The 20,659-nt window shown below is 41.3% G+C and overlaps 2 protein-coding genes across 2 annotated transcripts; both read left to right on the forward strand.

Moving 5' to 3' along the window:
• The first annotated feature begins 56 nt into the window (after nt 1-56).
• Nucleotides 57-11,691, forward strand: xkrx (XK related X-linked). The gene is made up of 3 exons (XM_080900610.1): nt 57-412; nt 6,461-6,720; nt 10,264-11,691. Exons 1-3 carry the CDS (start codon nt 63-65, stop codon nt 11,136-11,138), a joined length of 1,485 nt encoding a protein of 494 aa, XP_080756736.1. The 5' UTR covers nt 57-62; the 3' UTR covers nt 11,139-11,691.
• A 420-nt stretch (nt 11,692-12,111) lies between these two features.
• On the forward strand, nt 12,112-19,946 carry nox1 (NADPH oxidase 1). The gene is made up of 13 exons (XM_080900337.1): nt 12,112-12,367; nt 12,876-12,971; nt 13,880-13,990; nt 14,666-14,750; nt 15,487-15,632; nt 16,015-16,208; nt 16,298-16,424; nt 16,505-16,597; nt 16,677-16,918; nt 18,334-18,496; nt 18,788-18,934; nt 19,051-19,175; nt 19,800-19,946. The coding sequence occupies exons 1-13, from the start codon at nt 12,323-12,325 to the stop codon at nt 19,924-19,926; spliced, it is 1,701 nt and encodes a 566-aa protein (XP_080756463.1). The 5' UTR covers nt 12,112-12,322; the 3' UTR covers nt 19,927-19,946.
• Nucleotides 19,947-20,659: the final 713 nt, after the last annotated feature.

The raw sequence follows: 20,659 nt of genomic DNA on the forward strand, positions 1-20,659 counted from the left end.
TTGGAGGCAGGTTCCTATTAAAGTGGCACTCTGACTTCAGTGGCGTAAACATCAAAATTACTATGTGCGAAGTGGCCATGGGGGAGCAGGACGGGGAGATCTCGGACGTGGAGCAGTGCTCCTCTGTGGCGGAGAACGGGGTCATGTTGGTGGTCAATCACAGCCGGGCCCGTCCTCCCCTCAGCGTCGTGCTGGCCACCGTGCTCTACTGCGCTGAGTTCATCACGGCCGCCGTGCTCTGCAGCATGTACCATCACACCGAGGATGTGATCTGGATGAGCTTCACCATCGTCTTCATGCTGGTGCCCGCTGTGCTCATTCAGCTAGCCTTAACTTTCATCAACAGAGACCTGGGTCGGGACCGTCCTCTGGTCCTCTTCCTGCACCTGCTGCTGCTGGGCCCGGTTATCAGGTAATTGGGAAACGTGGCCAGTGTGTGCGCTTGAAATCAGGATACTTTACTGCTTGTCATTTTTGTTATTACACCTTTTTACCCACAATAATAAGGTTCGTCTGTAATAAATTACCATTTTAGGGGCATTTAAAAGCAGAAGAAAACATCCCCAGTACCCATGAATCCAGTTTAATTTCCAGTCATTCCATTTTTGATTTTACACTGTAGGGAAGTTCACTAGATGTCAGCCACTGCTGACTGCATGAAACGGTGACAAGTAGCACATAAACAGACAGTTAAATATATGTTTTAGCAATAATGTTACAGATTTTTACAGACTTGATGTTTCTTTATCTGCAGTGCAGTATATAAACACCGTACGACTTTTAAAACTGAAAAAACAAGAGCGGTTTTTCACTGATTGCTGACATGTTCGAGACAAAGCAGTTAACAGAGAAAACTTGCATGTTGAATCTCATTAGTTCTCCTTAAGTCCTAAGTGGGCATGCAACTTCCAGTTTCCATGAACAGTGCAGGACAGTTAATGGTCTACAAATTGACAAGTTCTGCAGAATGCATTAAAGCCTGGCAGCAACCTCTGAGAGCTGGAATGACTCTGCAGCAGGAGAAAACTATGGAGACAAGTTGCTTAAAGACGTAAGATGCATGATATAAATGAAAAGTAACACCGGTTAGGGTTCAGTACCTTCATGAACTACAAACAAACTGCCACTTTAATTAAATCTAACAAGTCTAACAGTTGCAAACGTTGGAAAATTTCATTAGCTTTTGCTCGCGTACCCAGTAAACTGAAAACTGCATAGGACTATCAGTCATTTTTGATAGCTCATAATCTCCTGTGGTTGTAAGGCAGATATTCTCATAATCTACCCTCTCAGATGAGTTTAAGCTGCCTTTTTTCTTGTAATATCTGTTTTTTGACATTTCATCAAACACGACAGGAAGTCATCTTTGACTCTGCAAAGCTGTAATGAACTCTAATCTGGCCACGCTTAAATATATCCACATCCACTGATGTCAGTCCCTTGCTGTTCACTCTTGCAGCACTATGGTTGAACCAGTGTTTTTGCACTGAATAAAGATTTGCAGGTTTGGTAACCGAATCACACTCCAGATGGAAAGCGCGTCCATTGTGACGAAGAGGCTAGATGAGTGAACATCACAACCTCCCACATCCTTCAGTGTGTTGACTAGTAATAGACTTCAGAACAAACAGCTTGTCCGATGATATCCGTCGCCTTTTTTAAATGAAAGTCTCCCTGATGGCCAACCGCTCGACGGTTGTGGTCACTCTGTCAAATGACTGCACAACACTTACTCATGCCTTTGTAGCACATGTTTCACACTTATGACTTGATGCCACTCGATAGTATGACCTCATCTTATGTTAATGGCATCCAAAGGTCTCTGTGCTGCAGACCAGTCAGGCAAGAGAAAGAGGAAAGGGGTTTTGGATGTTGCTGCAAAGGTTTCTTGAAATAACGCATGCTTTATTCTATTCTTGTAGGTGAGACAAATGAGCACATCTAGGAAAAAATAACACCAGTGCATACATTTCAGTCAAGCAACAATGAGTGTATGCTAGCTTTGATAAAGCTAGTTCGTTTTTAGAGGGAGGAGTTCTGTTTAAATATGCTCAGCTTGCACTTCCATGTCCGTTGATCTGAGCTGAGATACCTGTTTGGCACATGTTGACTGATGTAAGAAAACACAGGTGGAGGCGTACCATGTATGAAAGGAAACATGCATGAACTTCAAACCTATGCTTCCGTCCCTGTTTCTCTCCCTGAACTTTGATTTGTCTCTGGAGTGCTCAGACGTAATGACGTGCATTTACAGTGAAACTATAGGGCGTGTACCCTTTTGTCTTCTGTTGCAGATTAGGTGCCCTGGAAAGAACAGTTTGCAGAAGGAGGCACGGCTAAAAGTTGCCTTAATTTATGGCTCAGCTTTCAGCAAAGCCTAAAAAAATCCCAGTTTAAATATATTTTAGCATAATTTACATATTTAAAAACAGATTGTGATTAAATTATAAATAAATGACAGTCACAGGCAATGCTTTGTAATGCCAATCAAAAGTCAGGAAATCTCAAGTGCTGAGACAACACTATTGATCTAAGCTTATATTATGTAGTGTAGTGTTCAAATATGGTAAAAGAATTCAAGACTCACGTTGTTCCTGTTTTACCAGTTTTAGTAAGTGAAAATTGCATCGCAAATCATAACAATGTAGCAGCGACATATAAAGAGTATCTACTTGCATGCTGGATTGCAAAATAGAGCAGTGGTTCTTACTGTAAATGAAGTAAGGCCACAGTATCTGGCATCCAGCCACTAGTATCTAATTATTAACATATATAAGAGATAAAGCCACACGAAAGAGTAATACAGAATGATATTGGGAGATGTTAGCAGCAGGAAGCACAACTTAACATTGGTAAAAATTTAACTACATTTACTCAAGTACTGTACTTTTTACAAGTTGCACAAAAAACTTTACACTGTCTTTAAGACAAACAGTCAACACACTATGTGTCTCCAAATGTGGTGTTTTTGAGTCTTGGTGATGAACTCAAGCTTTAGTAACCTGACAAAACAATCTTAATTAATGACTTATTGATTCTCTTGAGTGAGCTGGACGATAGAGAAGCCTCCATTATGGAGGCTGCTATCAGAAGACGGGCACACTGTGTCCAGAACGGAGTAGCTGTGGTCAGCACTAGTACAGAGTCAGGCTGTTGGTTTGCTTGATGCTCAGTTGGCACTAAGAGTCCCAAAGTCTGCCAAAACATTATCCCCCACACCATTGCATCACCACCAGCAGCAGCAGAAGCCTGAACTATAACACAAGGTCGGATGGATTGATGCTTTCATGTTGTTAACACCAAATTCTGACCCTGCCATCTGAAAAGGCGCTGCAGACATGATCAGACTGGTCGGACCAGACAGACTTTTTCTAATCTTCTCTTGTCTGATTTTTGTTAAGCCTGTGTGAACGCTAGCCTCAACTTTCGGTTCTTAGCTGGCAGAAGCGGCACCCAGTGTGGTCTTCTGCTGCTGTAGCCTATCTGATTCATGTTCAGAGATGTTCTTCTGCATTCCTTTTGTTGAATTTGAGTTACTGCTGCCTTCCTGTTAGCTTAAAGCAGTCTCGCCATTGTCCCCTGTTGTCTGGAATCAGCAAAGGCTTTTTGGCGAGAGAACTGATGCTTACTGCATATTTTCTCTTCTTCAGACAATCCTCTGTAAACCCTAGAGATGTTTGTTTGGGGAAAATTCCAGTAGATCAGCAGTTTCCGAGATACTCAGACCAGCCTGCCTGGCACCAACAACCATGCCACATTCAAAGTCACTTAAATCACCTTTCTTTCACATTCTGATGCTTGGTTTGAACTTCAGCAGGTCATCCTGGTCATATCTACATTCCTAAATGCACTGAGCTGCTGCCTTGTGTGTTTTTGCATTTGCATTTTTAAAGCAGTTGAACAGGTGTACCTAGCAAAGTGGCCAGGAAGTGTTTGTTGTTGCTTCCACGTCACAGCTAAATAACTTCAAACACCCCTGTAGCTGGATTATGAAAGGAACCAATCAGAAGAAGACATTGTTTTAAATAACAATCCGGTTTAAAGTATTACATCTAAAGGATATTAGAACTGTGAGTTATGCACAAAAGTTATAGTAGACTGTACGCATAAAACATAAAAGGGGGAAAAACCATGATTGGGACCTTCTAATTAATAGGCATAGATAATTTCACATTTGGCGCTTTAATAAATGGGTCCTGATCATGTTAACAGTTTCAGATTGTGTTTTAAAGGAGCTTAGAGTGACTGATTAAAAGGAGAAAATATCAAAGATGGTCCTGCTGCCGACCTTAACAAAAAACAGCTGGGTCTGTCAGCTGTATAAGTTGCTGTCTATCCAGCACACATCTCACCTCCACCTAAAAAAAGCTTTGCTCATGCCAGTGATTCAAAATGGCCTTTGAAGCAGTTTTCTGCTGACTGCATGTCTAATGCTTTTCAGTTATCATCCATTGTGTATCTGATGCCTGCCGGTAGTGCAGCAGTGAGGCCGGAAAACAGACACCATGATTGTTTCTGCAGTACAGCTCATCCTGTTCTGCATCATTATGGACCGCGCTGCTGTGAATAAATCACCTCTGGTGCTTCTTGGCTCAGATGGGAGGCTTCCTGTGTGACTTAGGGATGGCGTAATTGCTGATCTCGTGGCCACACCGTCAGACATACCATATCTGCTGTCAAGAGAGGAATCTCAACCCTTGATGTTCACAGATAACTGTATAGATGGTCCATTTTTTTCAGAGCCTTGTATTACTGGTGCATGCATCTGAAAATACTCTGACAGTGAACGTAAAACAAAGACGTTATCTAATGAGAAACTTGTCTTGACTTGTCTCTTTAAGTGTATGAAACCAAACCAGGGATACACAACACATAATTGCTTTTTTGTCAACCAGGACTAGTTGAAACATGCTGAGCGTCTTATGTGTCTCAACTTTAACAGTCTGAGGAGGCTTTGCCACTGAAGCTGATTGCATAATCCCAAGTGACCAAAACAGGAGGATGTTGCTAAAGACTTACTGAAAGAACTTCCTGAATGCTCTTCTTCCCTATATAGTCAGGAATGTCAGCATTTCTTGAGTTGCTCGACCTTGTGTTTTTTAAAGGCAGTTCCTCTTCTTTCGTGGGGTATGTGGCCCGCAGTGCTGCTGTATTTGTACACTGAGGGGACAGATTGCATGTTTAGACTGCAAATACAGAGCAGCAACCAATGTTTCCTTCTATAAATCTATAAGATGCTTCTGTTGAAGTCGGGGTATTGATCCTCTTTGCAGGTTCATTTGTATGTCATGCTGTTGTTGTTTTTTTCCTTTCTCTAAGTGAAATTCAGCCTGCCTCTTGGTCGTTTTACAGACTCCTAAGTGGAGACTGGCTCAGGTTCAGTGCCATCATTTTGCATCCCGAGTCTACTGTACTGCCAGAGTTCCAGGAAATGATATCAGATTGTGTCTTCTCCGTAACGCTGTGGCAAATCCTGTACATGAAAGTCAAGTGGCTTTCCTGTGACTGCCAGCATAAAGAATAAAGTATGCGTGTGCTTGTGTGAGGCTGAGTGACTATGCGATCTTTTTTCCTACTTGCCATCTAAGTGTGGGTCAAACACAGTTCAGGCATTGAACAGTGGATCACATAAACACTACAGCTTTCCTAGAAAAAAGCAGCTGAAGCAACAGTGTCGGAAAAGGCATTCCAATAGAGTGATGTGAGATTTAGTGCTCCGGTGGGAATACTCAGAGGGCTGTGTTTTGAATACAGCTGTACAGCGCTGTCCGTTCCTGGTTATTTCAAATGAATATTATTACAGTGTTGGCATACTTGCACTTTGGCTATATCACCTAAGTCCACATTCAGTTTATTTTTCCTTTTCATGACGTTTGTTGAGCATTCAGAGGCTTTATTTGAAGCAAGCAGCTATACATTTTCCACAGAAATCCTTTTCAGTGCAAAACCTGTTTTCCCCTCTTTATGAATACTGCTTTTTTCCCCCCTCTGTGACCAAACACTGAGAGCATTTACCTTGCAAACCTTAAGGGAACCACACCCTGAGACTTTCTGGTAATCCATCCAGGCCTTGTGGAGCAGGGTAGTCCTCCTGCTGAGTGCCCCCTGCTGGACTCTCAGTGCTGTGTGCATTTATAGCTGTGATTTGCAAACAAAGGCTTGCTCATTCTTCTGTGACATGCATAAGAGCAGTGTTGTGTCAGTGCCGTAATGTCCCAACCTTTAAAAACAAATTCCCGACACATGAGCCCCAATCCTTTCCCTTCTTTCCTCTCACACGTCTGATTTGGATCCTCTGCTGCCCTTCAGCGCTCACACTCTCATGTGCTGATTCCACAACACAGACATCACAACATACCAGCGTGGCGTCCTCTAAGTTAAACCCAACATCGCACTGCCCTCTGTTGGTGTGAAAACATTACTTCGCTCACTCTCACACACGCCTCTCTCTCTTCCTCAGGTGTTTTGAGGCTCTGGTGATCTATTTTAAGGCAGGTAAAAAGGAAGAGCCTTATGTCACCATCTCCAGAAAGATCAAGCTGAAGAAGGGAACGGGGACAGAGATGGAGTGGGAAATTGGCCAAACGGAGCGCATCCTGGCCACGCACAGGAATGCCTTCAAACGCACCGCGGTCATCCAGGCTTTTCTGGGCTCCACGCCGCAGCTGACGCTCCAGCTGTACGCCACCATCCAGGAGAAATACATCCTCCCTACAAGAAGTAAGAATCACGGGGGGGTTTCAGATGATTATTCCAGTATGAGGGTATCTTTAAAAGAAAATCTTAATAATATTAAAATGATGAAAATCATTCAGGTTGGCAGCTCTTTATAACTATGAGTCATCACTTTGATTTGATAGTGTATCAAAGAAACTGCCAGTGTTAGTTTATGTAAATGCAGTCCACAAATACTGGGAGATTTACAGCAGAGCTATAAAATGTTATTTAAATGTCACATTGTTAACAGTTGTATCACCTTTAGTAATTACAATATCTGTAGATAAGTTGTCGAGTATGGCAAGGTTTTCCCAAGCCAGCCAAGACTTTGTAATTCAGTGTGTGTTGTAACTGAGCTCCTTGAGGAAGACGCCTGTGCAGACACCCTGCGGAGGAGGATGCCAGCAGAGTTTGAAAAAAAGTTGTTGTACGACTTCAGAAAGAGAGAGAAACATGCAGGAAGTTTGTTTAGCAGCTAAAAATAAATGGATAAATGAATCAAACCGCATAGAACCAGTCATGGCATGAGTAATCTGATACACGTTGGCTGTGTTTCTGGAAATACTTGGATGAATCTTGAGAGTGGTGCAGTCTGTCTCTGAGATTTCAAAAAAGCAAAAGCTCTGTGTAAATCTGAGTTTCTGTGACAGCTCAGACGTGGTGAAAGAAACCACAAAGAGTCGACCTTTTATGCACAAAATGCCCGTTGCTTGCATTTTGACACAAAATATTATGGGAAAACTTCGCAAAATAATCTGAACTGATGTCTGCAGAATATTGAGAGTGCGTTCTTTTGTCAGATGAGGTTAAGATGGATTTGTTAGGCTCAGATTTTAGCTTATCGTGTCGGCTGTCAACCCACAGAGGTGGGTGTTGGACGGTAAGGAGCCGTTAAAGTGCATAAGATGTTACGTTAATGATATTCATGGATGGCGCCGTAAATGTCTGTGAATGTGTAAAAATGCTGATAAATAATAGAAATCGGTGTTAAAGAACTACACTTCCACGCCAAGCAGGACGGGGTTTGCATTAAAAAGTAAAAGGTAGAGATGAGAAGTGTGGAGGGGGCGGAAAAAAACAAGATTTAAACCGCAATAGTTCAAACGTGTACTGACTTTTGTTGCTTTGGGGCATGTATTCTTAACAATGTATATTTAAACTTTTTTTACTTTCTAATTTTACACAATTGAAAATATGCAAATATAAAACGGATGCTCTAACTTTAAGCTTGGTGACATCTGTGCTTACAAGCAGATGTGGTGTAATAGTTTTTAAAGAACTCCTGGGACCCAAAGCAAACTGGTGCTCTGGGTTTTTTTTATTTACAGCTTCAGGCATGTTTTCAGGCATAAATGTTGTTTGTTTTCTGTGAATAATTGAGATCTAGATTTTTTTTCTGCACACTGCTTAAGCGTAAAAACGGCAAATGTAAAGCTGCTGAGAAGCTGGAGGTGTGCAGTCTGTTGTCTGTGCTCGTTTCTTCTTTTTTGACACTTTCCATTTTTATTTTTACATGATTTTATAATAAAGTGAAGAACATTCATAAGCAAGTCATAGGTTTGTAGACTTCTACATTTATGCAAAGAGTCAATGTTGGTCCTTCTTTACAATTTATGCAGTTCTCTTTTGCATGGTGGATTTAAGCTTCTGTGCTAAATTCTAATTGATTCCGATTCAAGTTTTATCAGGACTGAGAGCTGATCAATTTGTAGGCGTCTGCCTTTCCACTTGCTTTTTAAGAAACGACCATGGATTCTTAAGCAGATGAAGATGTGGGGAGGTTACTAGTCATTAATTCAGAATGTTAATTGATCATCTCTGAGCCCTTTAGACATCACTATCATGTTGGAAAGTGTTCAGATTGTCACCACGTTGCTCCTGAGGGGCCACACGAGAAATTGGGACTGTTGTGGACGTCCTTAACTTGTGCAGCCGTCCACAGTAGTCCCAGTTTCTCATCTGCCTCTGCCAAAACATCTGGACATGATTATATTATTTTGCCCTTTACCAAAGAATAGTGACTAAAAAAAATAATAAAATTTAATTTTTGTTTTATTAAACATTATTTTTAGGTATGTGTGGCAAAGTATAGATGTCCTGTGGCTAAAATTAACAAACTAAAAATAACTAAAATTCAACCTGTGTTTTGCAATTAAAACATTTTTTTCATGATGTTCTGGAAGTAGGAGGTATATTATGTGCAAGAGCAGTAAATAAGCCACAGACAGACAACACAGAAGGTCTACGGAGCATGTAAGAAAGCACATTCTCACTGTTTAGCTTGTTAACACGTCAGTCTTTGCACTGCTTTTAGGACAACTTGAAATTTTGACCTGATGATGGCACTAGAGGAAAGACTTTTTTTCCCTCTGTCCATCTAAAAGTAGTTGAGATTGTTCAGAGTGGAAGAGAATGATACCCAGGCCAACAGCCCAACTTCTCCTCCCCTCCTGCCATGCTGCTGGTGCAGTTAAAGAACAGTTTGTTTGTTTTTAACTCAAATGCTAATATCATCTTGTTGAATTGGCAGAATTGCAAGCTACATCGTGACCTTCAGAATATATAAGTGCTTCTTAGTTGTTTCTTGGACTTGACACATTTCTGGAAAACCTGATAATCCATCTGGATATTTCTGGAAAAGTTGCCTTTTTCACTCTTAGTGTCCCATAAATATTCTGAGGGAGTTCAAGTCAAGTGACTTAACAGTGATTTCAAGTAGTCCTTCAAAGTTTTGTGCTCATTATCCTGCTTCAGTGGGAATCCTTTCCCCAAAAAATGCATTCGAGAGAATGAAGCAGGTCTCTGATGAATGGATGTCTGCTTGAAAGACTGGTGTTGATCTCCCTAAATCCAGTGAAGGCTTTACCCCATCATGTTTCACCACCATTCTCCGGTTCTTTTTCTGCTACTTCAACAAATCTCACATTTTATCAGCAGCATGAACTTTTCTCCATCATTCACAATGAAATGCTGCTTTGTCTCAGCTGACCATTAGATTTGGTTTCCCATCTTGATGCTGCTCGTCTCAGAGAGCAGTATCAGAGAGCATTTCTCCAATGAACTTTTACTGATTGAAGTTTTTCTTTGTTGAGAAAATCACTGTTTTTCTGATGAAGGCGCTCTTGTGCTTTTTTTTTTTTCAGTGATGGTGTGAACACTTTCGATTTGGAGCCAACAAATTCAGCTCCTACAAAGACTAGATTAATGCTGAGCCCCTCTTTCCTTGCAATAACCGATCGATCTCTGACACCTTCACTTAGTTCTAACACCTGATGCTTCCCTCTTTGCAATGCTCTAGTTATTGCACTGCAGACTCTGCAGTATATTTCTTATTTTCGTGTCAATGAACTTCCTGAGAATTTCCAGGTTGACATGAAATTTTGATGCGGTGTCAGACCCTGCTGTACGTCTGTTAAATTCTGATCCTTTTAAGTGAATAAATCATGTTCTCTGTGCCCAAACTGTTAATAAACCTACTTTGTAACAGTTTATAGTTTCTTGTGATTTTTGAGAAGTCTAACAGGTCACTTGTGTCTGTGTTTCCAGTGGTGCTGATGGTCATCACCCTGATCTCCATCACCTACGGGGCCCTCGTGTGCAGCGTTCTGGCCATCCAGATCAGATTCGATGACTACAAATTACAGCTGCGCCCCTGTGCTTACCTGTGCATGATTGTCTGGAGAGGCTTGGAGATTGCTACCCGGGTCACGGCGCTGGTCCTCTTCAGCACGGCACTCACTCATTGGACGATCCTTGTCGGCATGGTTAACCTTCTTTTCTTCTTCTTCCTCCCCTGGGTTGAGTTCTGGGCCAGGAAAGGCTCTCTAACTGAGAATGTGGAGAACAACTTTTCTAAGCTGGACACTGTGGTGGTGCTGTGCATGTTCACGTTGCTTTACGCCTGCATAAACATCTTCTGCTGGTCGGCGGTGCAGCTTGACCTCACCCATCAAGAGCTCATCGAGAAAAGGCAGCAATGGGGCCGCCTGGCCATGTACTACTGTGGGCGCTTTATTGAGAACTTCCTCCTCATCACGCTCTGGTACTTCTTCAAGTCAGACTTTTATGAGTATGTGTGCGCCCCGCTGTTGGTGGTCCAGCTGCTGGTCTGCTACAGCCTGGCTGTGCTCTTCATGCTGCTCTTCTACCAGTTTTTCCACCCTTTCAGACGCCTCTTCAAGTACAACGTCCACGACTGCCTGCACTGCGTCTGCTGCCATAAAAAAAGGCGTGGAGAGCAGGGGAGTCGAGGGAAGCCGGCACACTCGTACTCTACGTCAGCCACCATGGTGGTTGGGGCGGAGGAGCCGGTGGAGCCGGTGGAGCTGCTGGACACTCAGGGTTCACAACCTCCTGACCTCACCAGCCAGCTTGGAGAGCGGGAGACGGCTATTGTTGACGATATGATGGAGGCGGCCTAAGTAATCTAATATAAAGGTGCATCGCTGAACAAAGTCTGGAGTAGCTAATATGTGTGTTTTTTCAGAGAAAGTGAGGTGGCATGTCAGAGAACAAACTTTTGCCTTTTTCTCTTCAGTTCAAACTTCTCGTTCTGTAAGGTATTTAGGGTGACTCCTGGTGTCCCATACACTGAGGGCCCCACAAAGGTCGGTACACGAAATAATGTAGCGTGCCGAGATATGCAGCGACACACAAAGGCCGCTGTTGAGAGGGCCGCCTGAGCCAGGTGTGAGGGGAAACGTGCCAAGTGGAGTGTCCCAAACATCGACCAGGAGACCACACTGTTTACTTAATCTCAGGGTTTTCATAGCAAGAAGGCCCTTTTGCACAGGTTTGCATCTGAAGTAGGAGACTTATTAACAGGGAAAAAAAGTAAAAACACACTAACAGGAGGATGACAAGTAAAGGTCAGAAGATGAATTTATCTTCCTCATACCAACTGCTGTGATGAATGCCTCGTCTTGTTCATTGTCCACTGTGGCTGGCTTTTGTTTAAAAAGAAAGGGGGGGGGGGGGGGGCTTTGTGTTGTGAAACAGAAAATTACAAATGTCTAAAAGCCTATGAGAATATTTTTGTGTCTTGTGTAACACACAGGAAACTGAGAACTAGCCTTATTTTTGATGTTGCATTAAGGAGACTGACACTGATGAGCTTCTATTTTATTGAAGTGCTTTAAAAGTCATTCTTATTTTTTAATGTTTTGTCCTGTTAAAACAGTGCCTTCACTGCTACTACTGTGTTACTTGAACAATAAATACAATTATATCTGAATATTCAGGCTTGCTTTTGTTTATTTTTCTTTTATTACATTTACATATACAGCAGTACACCTTTTCTTGCCATAGAACAACTTGCATAGCCGATCAGCGAAGTGAGATATATCGTATTGTGCAACATATACTTCCTCATTCCTGCCATCCATGACAGTTGATCCAGTTTCCGGGAGGTAGGAATGCGATCAGCAAGACTCAGGAAAACTTCCTGAACAGCGCAATTTCAGCCTCTGCTGCTTTTGTTTCCTTGTCTCATCACCATCACACACCTGTAAATGAAGGAGGAGTCCAGACAAGCAGGGATGAAATAAAAGTGCCAGCAGCTTAAAGGATGCAGTGAAGCTGCTCGAGTCGAGATAAAGAGCTGAACATGGCGAACTGCATTGTCAACTACGGCTTTTCAGCCTTCATACTGGTAAGTTTTTCATATTCACACGTTTGCGATTTCAGTTTTCAACGGAGGGGTTTTGTAAACGCAGATGTGGGACATTTACGCACAGCTTTTGCGCGCAAAGTCACGTATTTCAAATACATGGTAAAATGGTAAATGGCCTGTATTTGTATAGCGCTTTTCTAGTCCCTAAGGACCCCAAAGCGCTTTACACAACCTGTCATCCACCCATTCACACACACATTCACACACTGGTGATGGCAAGCTACAATGTAGCCACAGCCACCCTGGGGCGCACTGACAGAGGCGAGGCTGCCGAACACTGGCGCCACCGGGCCCTCTGACCACCACCAGTAGGCAACGGGTGAAGTGTCTCGCCCAAGGACACAACGACCGAGACTGTCCAAGCCGGGGCTCGAACCGGCAACCTTCCGATTACAAGGCGAACTCTCAACTCTTGAGCCACGATCGCCCCTTTTTCAATGCTTGCAACCATTGTGTGATGGAAACATTGTTCTGGTTATGTTTGCAGTTTGTGTGGATGGCCATCAACATCTTCCTTTTTGTGTATTTTTATTTCTTCTACGACTTGGGGCCGCAGTTCTTCTACACGCGTCATCTTTTAGGGGTGAGTAAAGATCTTTGTTATGATGCTCGGTTCATTACTTTTACCAAAAACAATTACTGCTTCTCTTCTTTAAGTGAACTTAAGTTCAGACGAACGGGGATGTAAATAGCTGAGAACAGCAATGGTGTTGAGCTTTTAACTTAAATGCTCTGTGTCGAAACTATGTTAAACTGCATCAACCCTGACAAGTACGAATTGCAATAATATAGAAGAAAAGCGACTTTAAGTCACACATAGACTATTTGTATATATATGTTTTCCCCTTTATGTATAGTGCGTCGTTTGGAGAGTGTTGTCTGTCCCATTCTTGTAAAGATGATGGTTTTTGAACGTGTCTTCAACCGTTCATCTCCAAGAGATTAAGCTAAACTGTCAGAGAAACATATAATATAGCAATAAAAGTACGTTTGTTTGTAACTTCGATCTCAACTGATTTTTAAATACAGTGTATTAATTAAAACCCCATATGACTCAGAAGCATGTACCTTGATCTGCCCATAAGTTGTGAGATGTGGAGGCAAAATATTCTTCTTTTTGCATAAATGTCTTTATTACACACCGAATGTATTTTAATTCATGTAAACTGCAACTTGATGTGTTCAAGCCCCATGCAATCACACAGAAGTACTTCTTAGAATGTTGCCATATTAAAAATTCAATATCGTTGGACCCCAAATGGTTATTTAAATAAGCAATGTGTAAAATTTAAGGGGGAAATTTCTCTAACTGACAGCAGACTTTTTTTTTTTAGCAACAGTGAGAGGCCAGGTCCAGCAATAAGGCAAATGTGGTGGAGGGTAACGCCTTTAAATGGAAATAGGAACTTAAGTATATTAAAAAATGCAATGACTATTACCCTCTGTGATTTTTGTGAAATGATGCTCATATGAAGATGCTTTTTATTTTAGTCTGCTTTGCCTTGGGCCAGAGCTCCTGCAGCTGTTCTCAACTTTAACTGCATGCTCATCCTCCTCCCAGTGTGCAGGAACCTGCTGTCTCTGCTCCGAGGCTCTTTTGTGGTAAGTTCCTCATGCTTTCATTAAGGATGGACCGATCCGATATTATGTATCGACATCGGTCCGATACTGACCTAAATTACTGGATCGGCTACGTAAAAATGTAATCTGCATTAACAGGGAAGGGGGGGTACAAAGAAATACTCTTTTTTTTTTTGTTGTTATTCTCATGTCTAGCTTTTAATAAATAATTATCTGAATCTAGCAACCAAAGTTTTCATCTGATGTAAAATGTATAGAAGTCCATTATTGTATATAGTAACGATTAAGTCTAATAGTTCGTAGGCTATAGTACGTTTTTCTTTGGGAAGGTACCATCTGTGCTGGCTGCAAAAATAAACCCCCAAAACTGGTCAGGTGGCCACCCACAACCTCAGACACCATTAACCAGCATAACAATGTGGTGCACTCGTAAGGCGTCCTGGAATCAAACCCCTGACATCTCATGTCTGTTTTGTGATGAGTTTGCATGTTCTCTGCATGCTTGTGCAGGTTTCTCATGCTGTCAAACTATGTAAGGTTCAATTTGCTTTGTGCTTAGAGCTTAAGTTACTTTTTACTGCTCGCTGAGATTATTACAGAGAAAGGATAACTCATCAGGTTGAGTAGCTTTCTGTTTTGTAAGAATGTCACTCCCATGTTTTGCCATTCACTCCCTTTCTTTCTTTGTCTTTTCAGCGTTGCAGCAGAACAATGAGGAAACAATTGGACAAGAATTTGACTTTCCACAAGCTGGTGGCATACATGATCGCTCTGATGACAGGTATGTAATGGTGAATTTAATTTATATAGTAAACGCAATGTAAGGTGAAATTGTGCGTCTGTTCCTCCTTATGTATCTTATGTCTCTTTTAAGTAGATATTGGAATAAAATCTGGCAATATTCTTCTGTTTAAAGATGACATTTCAATGTTGTTTCTGTCTATTTTTGTTTTGTTTTTCAGGTGCTATAGTTGTGCTATAGTCATAGCGACATGAATTATGCTCCAACAATAAAAGACAAAGAGACAAACTTCTCATTTTCTTTTCAAAAATGTGTTTTTGAAAAGAAAATGACATGCATGGGTGTGGTTAACTATTCGCCACACTCTGCAAATGTGCCTACATGAGTGATAAGCACATGTTTACTCAAGTCTCACAGTAACACGTATCTCAGTCTATTGTGAAGTTACAGTAAAACTGACAGAAAGATTAATTTTTCTCCCTTCCTTCCCTCAATCACGCAGCCACACACACAACACACACAACAAGTCAACAAGTGATATGTAAAGATCTGGAATTAATTTTGGCAAGACAAGTTACAGGGAAATGACTAAGAACATATGATAACAAAAACCTTTTCTCAAACGAGCGACTGCAAATATTTGAAACTCAGAAAGCTTGAACTGTTTCCTTTGATCAACTTGTTAAAAACACTTTTCACACTTTTTTTTTTTTTGCAAACAAATACAAAACTACATAAAGCAGCCGTGACGTGTCTCCTCTGTGTCTTGTCACAGCTGTTCATACGATCGCTCACTTGTTCAACCTGGAGCGGTACAACAACAGTAGACAAGGTCTTGACGACGAGCTCAGCACCGCTCTGTCCGATCTGGCTGACACAGAAAACACCACCTACCTGAATCCAGTCCGTATAACCAACCTTGTAAGTCATCTACGGATTGCTCCGAAACTGACATGAAATGAAACGCATCTCTCAACAAATACAGAGCTTTGCATAAAACAAATAACAGGACTCATACTTATCATTTATCAAACTGCAAAATGTGGGGGTGCCGCTTTCGCTCACAGGTGGAGCAGATGACCGCGTGTCTCATGACTTAATGTAGGTAACCCAGGTTCATTTTTGACCTGAGACCCTTTTACTGTGTCTAATGAAGACAATATAATAATACAATTTAAATAAAGCAACTTATAAATGTGCCGCTTGCAAACTTAAAGGGGAGTTCTGCTCTGCTAATGGATCAGCTGGACATGTGAACACTGTGACCAAGACCTGAAAGCTCACGCGTCTGCTTGTGTCTCAGGATCCTCAGCAGATTCCCACCTACTTTGCCTTCACCACCATCGCCGGCCTCACTGGTGTCGTCATCACTCTCGCGCTCATCCTCATCATCACCTCCTCCATGGAGGTCATCAGACGCAGCTACTTTGAAGTGTTCTGGTACACGCACCACCTCTTCATCATCTTCTTCGCTGGTCTCGTCTTCCACGGAGCCGGGTACGAGACAGGCTTCAGCCTTTGTTGACTTTGGCTTGCGTGTTGTTATTTTTGCAAGCAGGTTTCATTTGTGCAATTTGCACCTGCAGGCGCATTGTGAGGAGCCAGCAGAGGACAAATCCACCACACAACACAACTTTCTGTAAAGATCACCCTGATGACTGGGGACAGATTCCTGAGTGTCCCATCCCTCAGTTTGCAGGAGGGTTTCCACAGGTTTGTCCTTTTGTACAGAGAGTAGTAAATTAAAACCTTCATCAGTGAAACCTCGTTAACCTCTTCTTGGTTTTTTTCAGACCTGGATGTATGTGATTGGCCCGATGGTTATTTATCTCTGTGAGCGCCTGGTTCGTTTCATTCGTTACATGCAGAGAGTACAATACAAGAAGGTATGCTAGACTCACATTTCACCTGCTGCTTCTTCCACTTTTTTTGCATGTGATCCTAATCCATGTGCTTTGTCTTCAGATTGTCATGCGACCCTCTAAAGTGCTGGAGCTGCAGCTGATAAAGAATGGTTTCAAAATGGAGGTGGGTCAGTATGTCTTCGTCAACTGCCCAGCCATCTCACAGCTGGAGTGGCACCCGTTCACCATGACGTCTGCGCCCGAGGAGGATTTCTTCAGCGTCCACATCCGCTCGGCAGGCGACTGGACCGACAAACTCATTGAAATCATGAAGAAGGTACCAGAGGGAGCAGAGGGACCCAAGTGAGTCAAACAATCTGACCTTATCCAATCTGTTACTGTAGATGTTTCATGAGGAGGTAACTATTGCTACCTGTAATTTGTTTTGTTTTTTTTAAGCTTCTAATTTTTCTGGGTAAAATCAAAACTATTGTTTTTGTCTAAAACTGTAACAACACGCAAATACGTGACTCTGAAGAAAGAGTCCAAATGTCAAAGCATCTCTGAGCAAGATAACAAACTCGGATTGCATCAGGTGATCCCAGCTTCAACTTGTATACAGTGTAAGCGTGCATAACTGTGTACAAAGTATCCGGACTGATGCCATTATTAAACATTTTTAGGAGAAATCAAATTTCATGTTTCCAGATACTTTAATGGAGGCTGTTAAGCCAACTAACCCACATATATGGAATGTTTATTCACTGTAATGAGATCCATGGTAACTAAGTTTTCTCACAAGATCAACATTGCAGCTTTTTTCAAGGGTTTTTATTGTACCAGATTCCAGTTTGCACTTTGTTACAGTGTTGTCTTTTAGAGCCAAGGATCAAACGGTATTTTTGAAATCTTTGCAGTGAGATTACAGTTTCACTCTTTGTATGAATGAGTATTGTGCATGCATAAAAAGAAACAGCCACTGCAATTTAGCTGAGGTTAAAAAGGGTGTGGATTGGTATGTGGCATTTATCCAGATTACCTACTTATACAAATTTAAAAACCGATTTCCCAGCAGTCGTCTCCTAAGTTCAGGAATGCAGTTTGAAACTTAGGTGAGACGGACAGAGTCGCCCACAAAAATGCACAATAAGTGCACGACATAGCAACATCAACTTTACAATTAAATTTGGTCTGAAATAAAGGGCTTTAATTAAATGGGACTGCTAAGTCTGACATGACTCGTGTGTTGCAAGGCTCACTTATGGCTATGATTGTCATGTTAGTTAGCTAATATAACAAAGACAAATGCTAATAAATGCATATTGCAAATGAATTTGTGAATTTTGACACAGTCATAAATGACACTCATGTTTCAGACAAATTCCCTAGTTACACCAAAGAGTTGGTTTAACGAGTACTACTAGTACTTTAATTGTTTTTGATTATTGCTAAAAAAAAATTGCCATTCTGTTATGTAACTGGAAAAATTGTGTTGCCATTCAAAATAGTACATCCTCCAAACAAACAAACAAAAACTGAAGATTATAGCGTAGCAATAAGCAACAATACATGTATATTTAAACTATAACAAGCCTAAGTGGGAGCCTTGGAGTGCGCCACAGGAAACTGCAAAAAAATCAAAACCTTTACAAACTGATACTGACGTCCAAAGTCACATCCAGCAACTCGTTTCTTGACGACCTACAACTAGCTCTTTGAAGACGTCTCAAAACCTGTAGTTTATTTTTCTTGTTAAAAAAAATTCTTTTTGCCCTCAGGTTGGGCGTGGATGGACCTTTTGGCACAGCCAGCGAGGATGTGTTCGACTACGAGGTCAGCATGCTGATCGGTGCTGGCATCGGCGTCACTCCATTTGCCTCCATCCTCAAGTCCATCTGGTACAAGTTCAAAGACTCTGATCCTAAACTGCGCACCAGGAAGGTAACTTAACCCAACTGCTCCCCATCAGCCTGTTTATTATGAAATGGATGAAACCAATTCATATAAAGATTATTTCTTTATCCCCAAGGTTGGGACAACAATAACCTTAGTGTTAGTTACTAAATGCTTTTGACCTTATGTTTGTGTGAGATCAAACCAGCTCACTTCTTCTATTCAAACCTAACACAGGGCCTTCAATTGTCCTGTAAATAAAGACGCTTGTGTTTGAAACAGCACACCCATGCCAGAGGATGAGTCATTGTTTAACATGCATTTGCTTCCTGGTTTCAGATTTATTTCTACTGGCTCTGTCGGGAAACGCACGCCTTTGAGTGGTTTGCCGACCTTCTACAGGTGCTGGAGAAAGAGATGGAGGAGAGAGGCATGGGGGATTTCCTCACCTATAAACTCTACTTGACTGGATGGGATCAGAGTCACGTACGTGTGTGAATCAGTCATCAACCTACTCCACCCTCAGACCAAAGTCCACAACAGCAGTTTGATGTCATTTCATCTCAAGCTCAGTGGGGGGTTTTTTTTCTCTCCCTCCACAGGCTACTCACGTTATGGTTCACTTTGATAAGGACACTGATGTAGTCACTGGGCTCAAACAGAAGACTCACTATGGCCGGCCCATCTGGGACAAGGAGTTTGAACAAGTCCGCAAAGAGAACCCCACGTAAGCTTAAAAAAAATTCTCTGGATTCAAACAAGTGCTTAAAAAGACTCAGAAGAACAAGAACTTTTCAAAAGTTACCTTAAAGCTTTGAAAATGTAAATATTTCAGAGCGAAAATGCCATTAGTTCTGTATATTTCTTCAGTTAACTAAAATAGCTCAACTCTGTTGCATTTATATGGCCTGAACTACCTACTTTTTCATTTCACTGATAATAAAGATAATGATTTTATAAATTCTCGCACAGTGAAATCTGCTTATTTCAATATGTTGGGTCTAATAATATTAATGTAAAGATGATATTGTCTCAAATGTCATCTTAATAATGAAATAATATTTAATATATTGTGCATTACACTTGAGGGAAAGACTAAAAAAGTTTAATTTTGTCATTATGGATTATTAAGTCTGAATTAATAGACTTTGACCTTTTAAACTGCTTAAATATAAAGCCTACAACCTCAACTACACAAAAACTGCAGGAGGCTGAATCCACTGTGTGTTTTATTGATTGTAACAGCATGTAGAATCTGAAAACGAGCACGTTTTCATAGCTGTAAAATAAATGAATGGAATAAAAGTTTGAATGATAAAGCAGCTTTGTTTTATTTTTCTGTGTGTTTTAGGTCCATTGTGGGAACTTTCTTGTGCGGCCCTGAAGCTCTGGGGAAAGTCCTGGAGAAGAAATGTGCCAAATACTCAGACGTGGATCCTCGCAAGACCAGATTTTACTTCAACAAGGAGAACTTCTGAGCAAAAAAAAAAAAAAATAAGCAAACGAGAGAAAAACAGGAAGCGCACGTTTACATATTCAAAGGATAACAATCAGTTGGAACTTTGTCTCGCTTCAGAAGAGAAATGTCAAAACATCGAGGAAAACCAGCGTGACAGGACGAGTGTTTACAGACCTTCCTCCATCTACTCTGAAGGGAGTACAGAGGCATGTTGGGTCATTTTAATCAGTGGTGCTCAGGGATTTGCCCCATTTTTACCATTGTGAAGTAAGGAATCACTGAGGCTACATATATATATTATATATATATGTATATATTTGTGTCATATTAGGCTGCATTATTGTAGTACTTGACTAAAGTTACAGGGACGATTTATGCTGTTATTAAGATGAGGACCTTGGTTCTTAGATCTACTGAATATGAAGGTGTTGACAGAACGTGAAAAACTTTTACTTTACAAAATACTCACAAATGGAGTATATTTACTATTCATTATGATCTTATAATCGTTTATCTTCCACTCAAGACAACTGATTACACGGCTGATGCACGGTTTCTACTGTATATAACCCATTGTTTGAATGCATGCATGTAACAGGACACAAAAAAATTTATTTTTCTTGGCAGGAGTTTACCAGGAAACAGGTTTACTGGAAAAATATGAGGCGCAATTACGACCTCCTGTATTCGAGCGTTTCCTTATCAGAAAAACGTGAAAGATAAAACCATGCCAGTCATTAAAGTTAGTGGTC

The sequence above is a fragment of the Rhamphochromis sp. 'chilingali' genome, assembly GCF_963969265.1.
Source record: "Rhamphochromis sp. 'chilingali' genome assembly, chromosome: 13".
In the NCBI taxonomy this organism is placed as follows: Eukaryota; Metazoa; Chordata; class Actinopteri; order Cichliformes; family Cichlidae; genus Rhamphochromis; species Rhamphochromis sp. 'chilingali'.

What these genes read in the sequence shown, in the direction of transcription:
- xkrx (XM_080900610.1), top strand. Translation starts at nt 63, where the DNA reads ATGTGCGAAGTGGCCATGGGGGAGCAGGACGGGGAGATCTCGGACGTG. An exon ending in CTGCTGGGCCCGGTTATCAG is followed by an intron (nt 413 to 6,460) that starts GTAATTGGGAAA and finishes TCTCTTCCTCAG; the next exon opens with GTGTTTTGAGGCTCTGGTGA. An exon ending in ATACATCCTCCCTACAAGAA is followed by an intron (nt 6,721 to 10,263) that starts GTAAGAATCACG and finishes CTGTGTTTCCAG; the next exon opens with TGGTGCTGATGGTCATCACC.
- nox1 (XM_080900337.1), top strand. Translation starts at nt 12,323, where the DNA reads ATGGCGAACTGCATTGTCAACTACGGCTTTTCAGCCTTCATACTG. An exon ending in TGCTCCGAGGCTCTTTTGTG is followed by an intron (nt 13,991 to 14,665) that starts GTAAGTTCCTCA and finishes TTGTCTTTTCAG; the next exon opens with CGTTGCAGCAGAACAATGAG. An exon ending in CTCGTCTTCCACGGAGCCGG is followed by an intron (nt 16,209 to 16,297) that starts GTACGAGACAGG and finishes TTGCACCTGCAG; the next exon opens with GCGCATTGTGAGGAGCCAGC.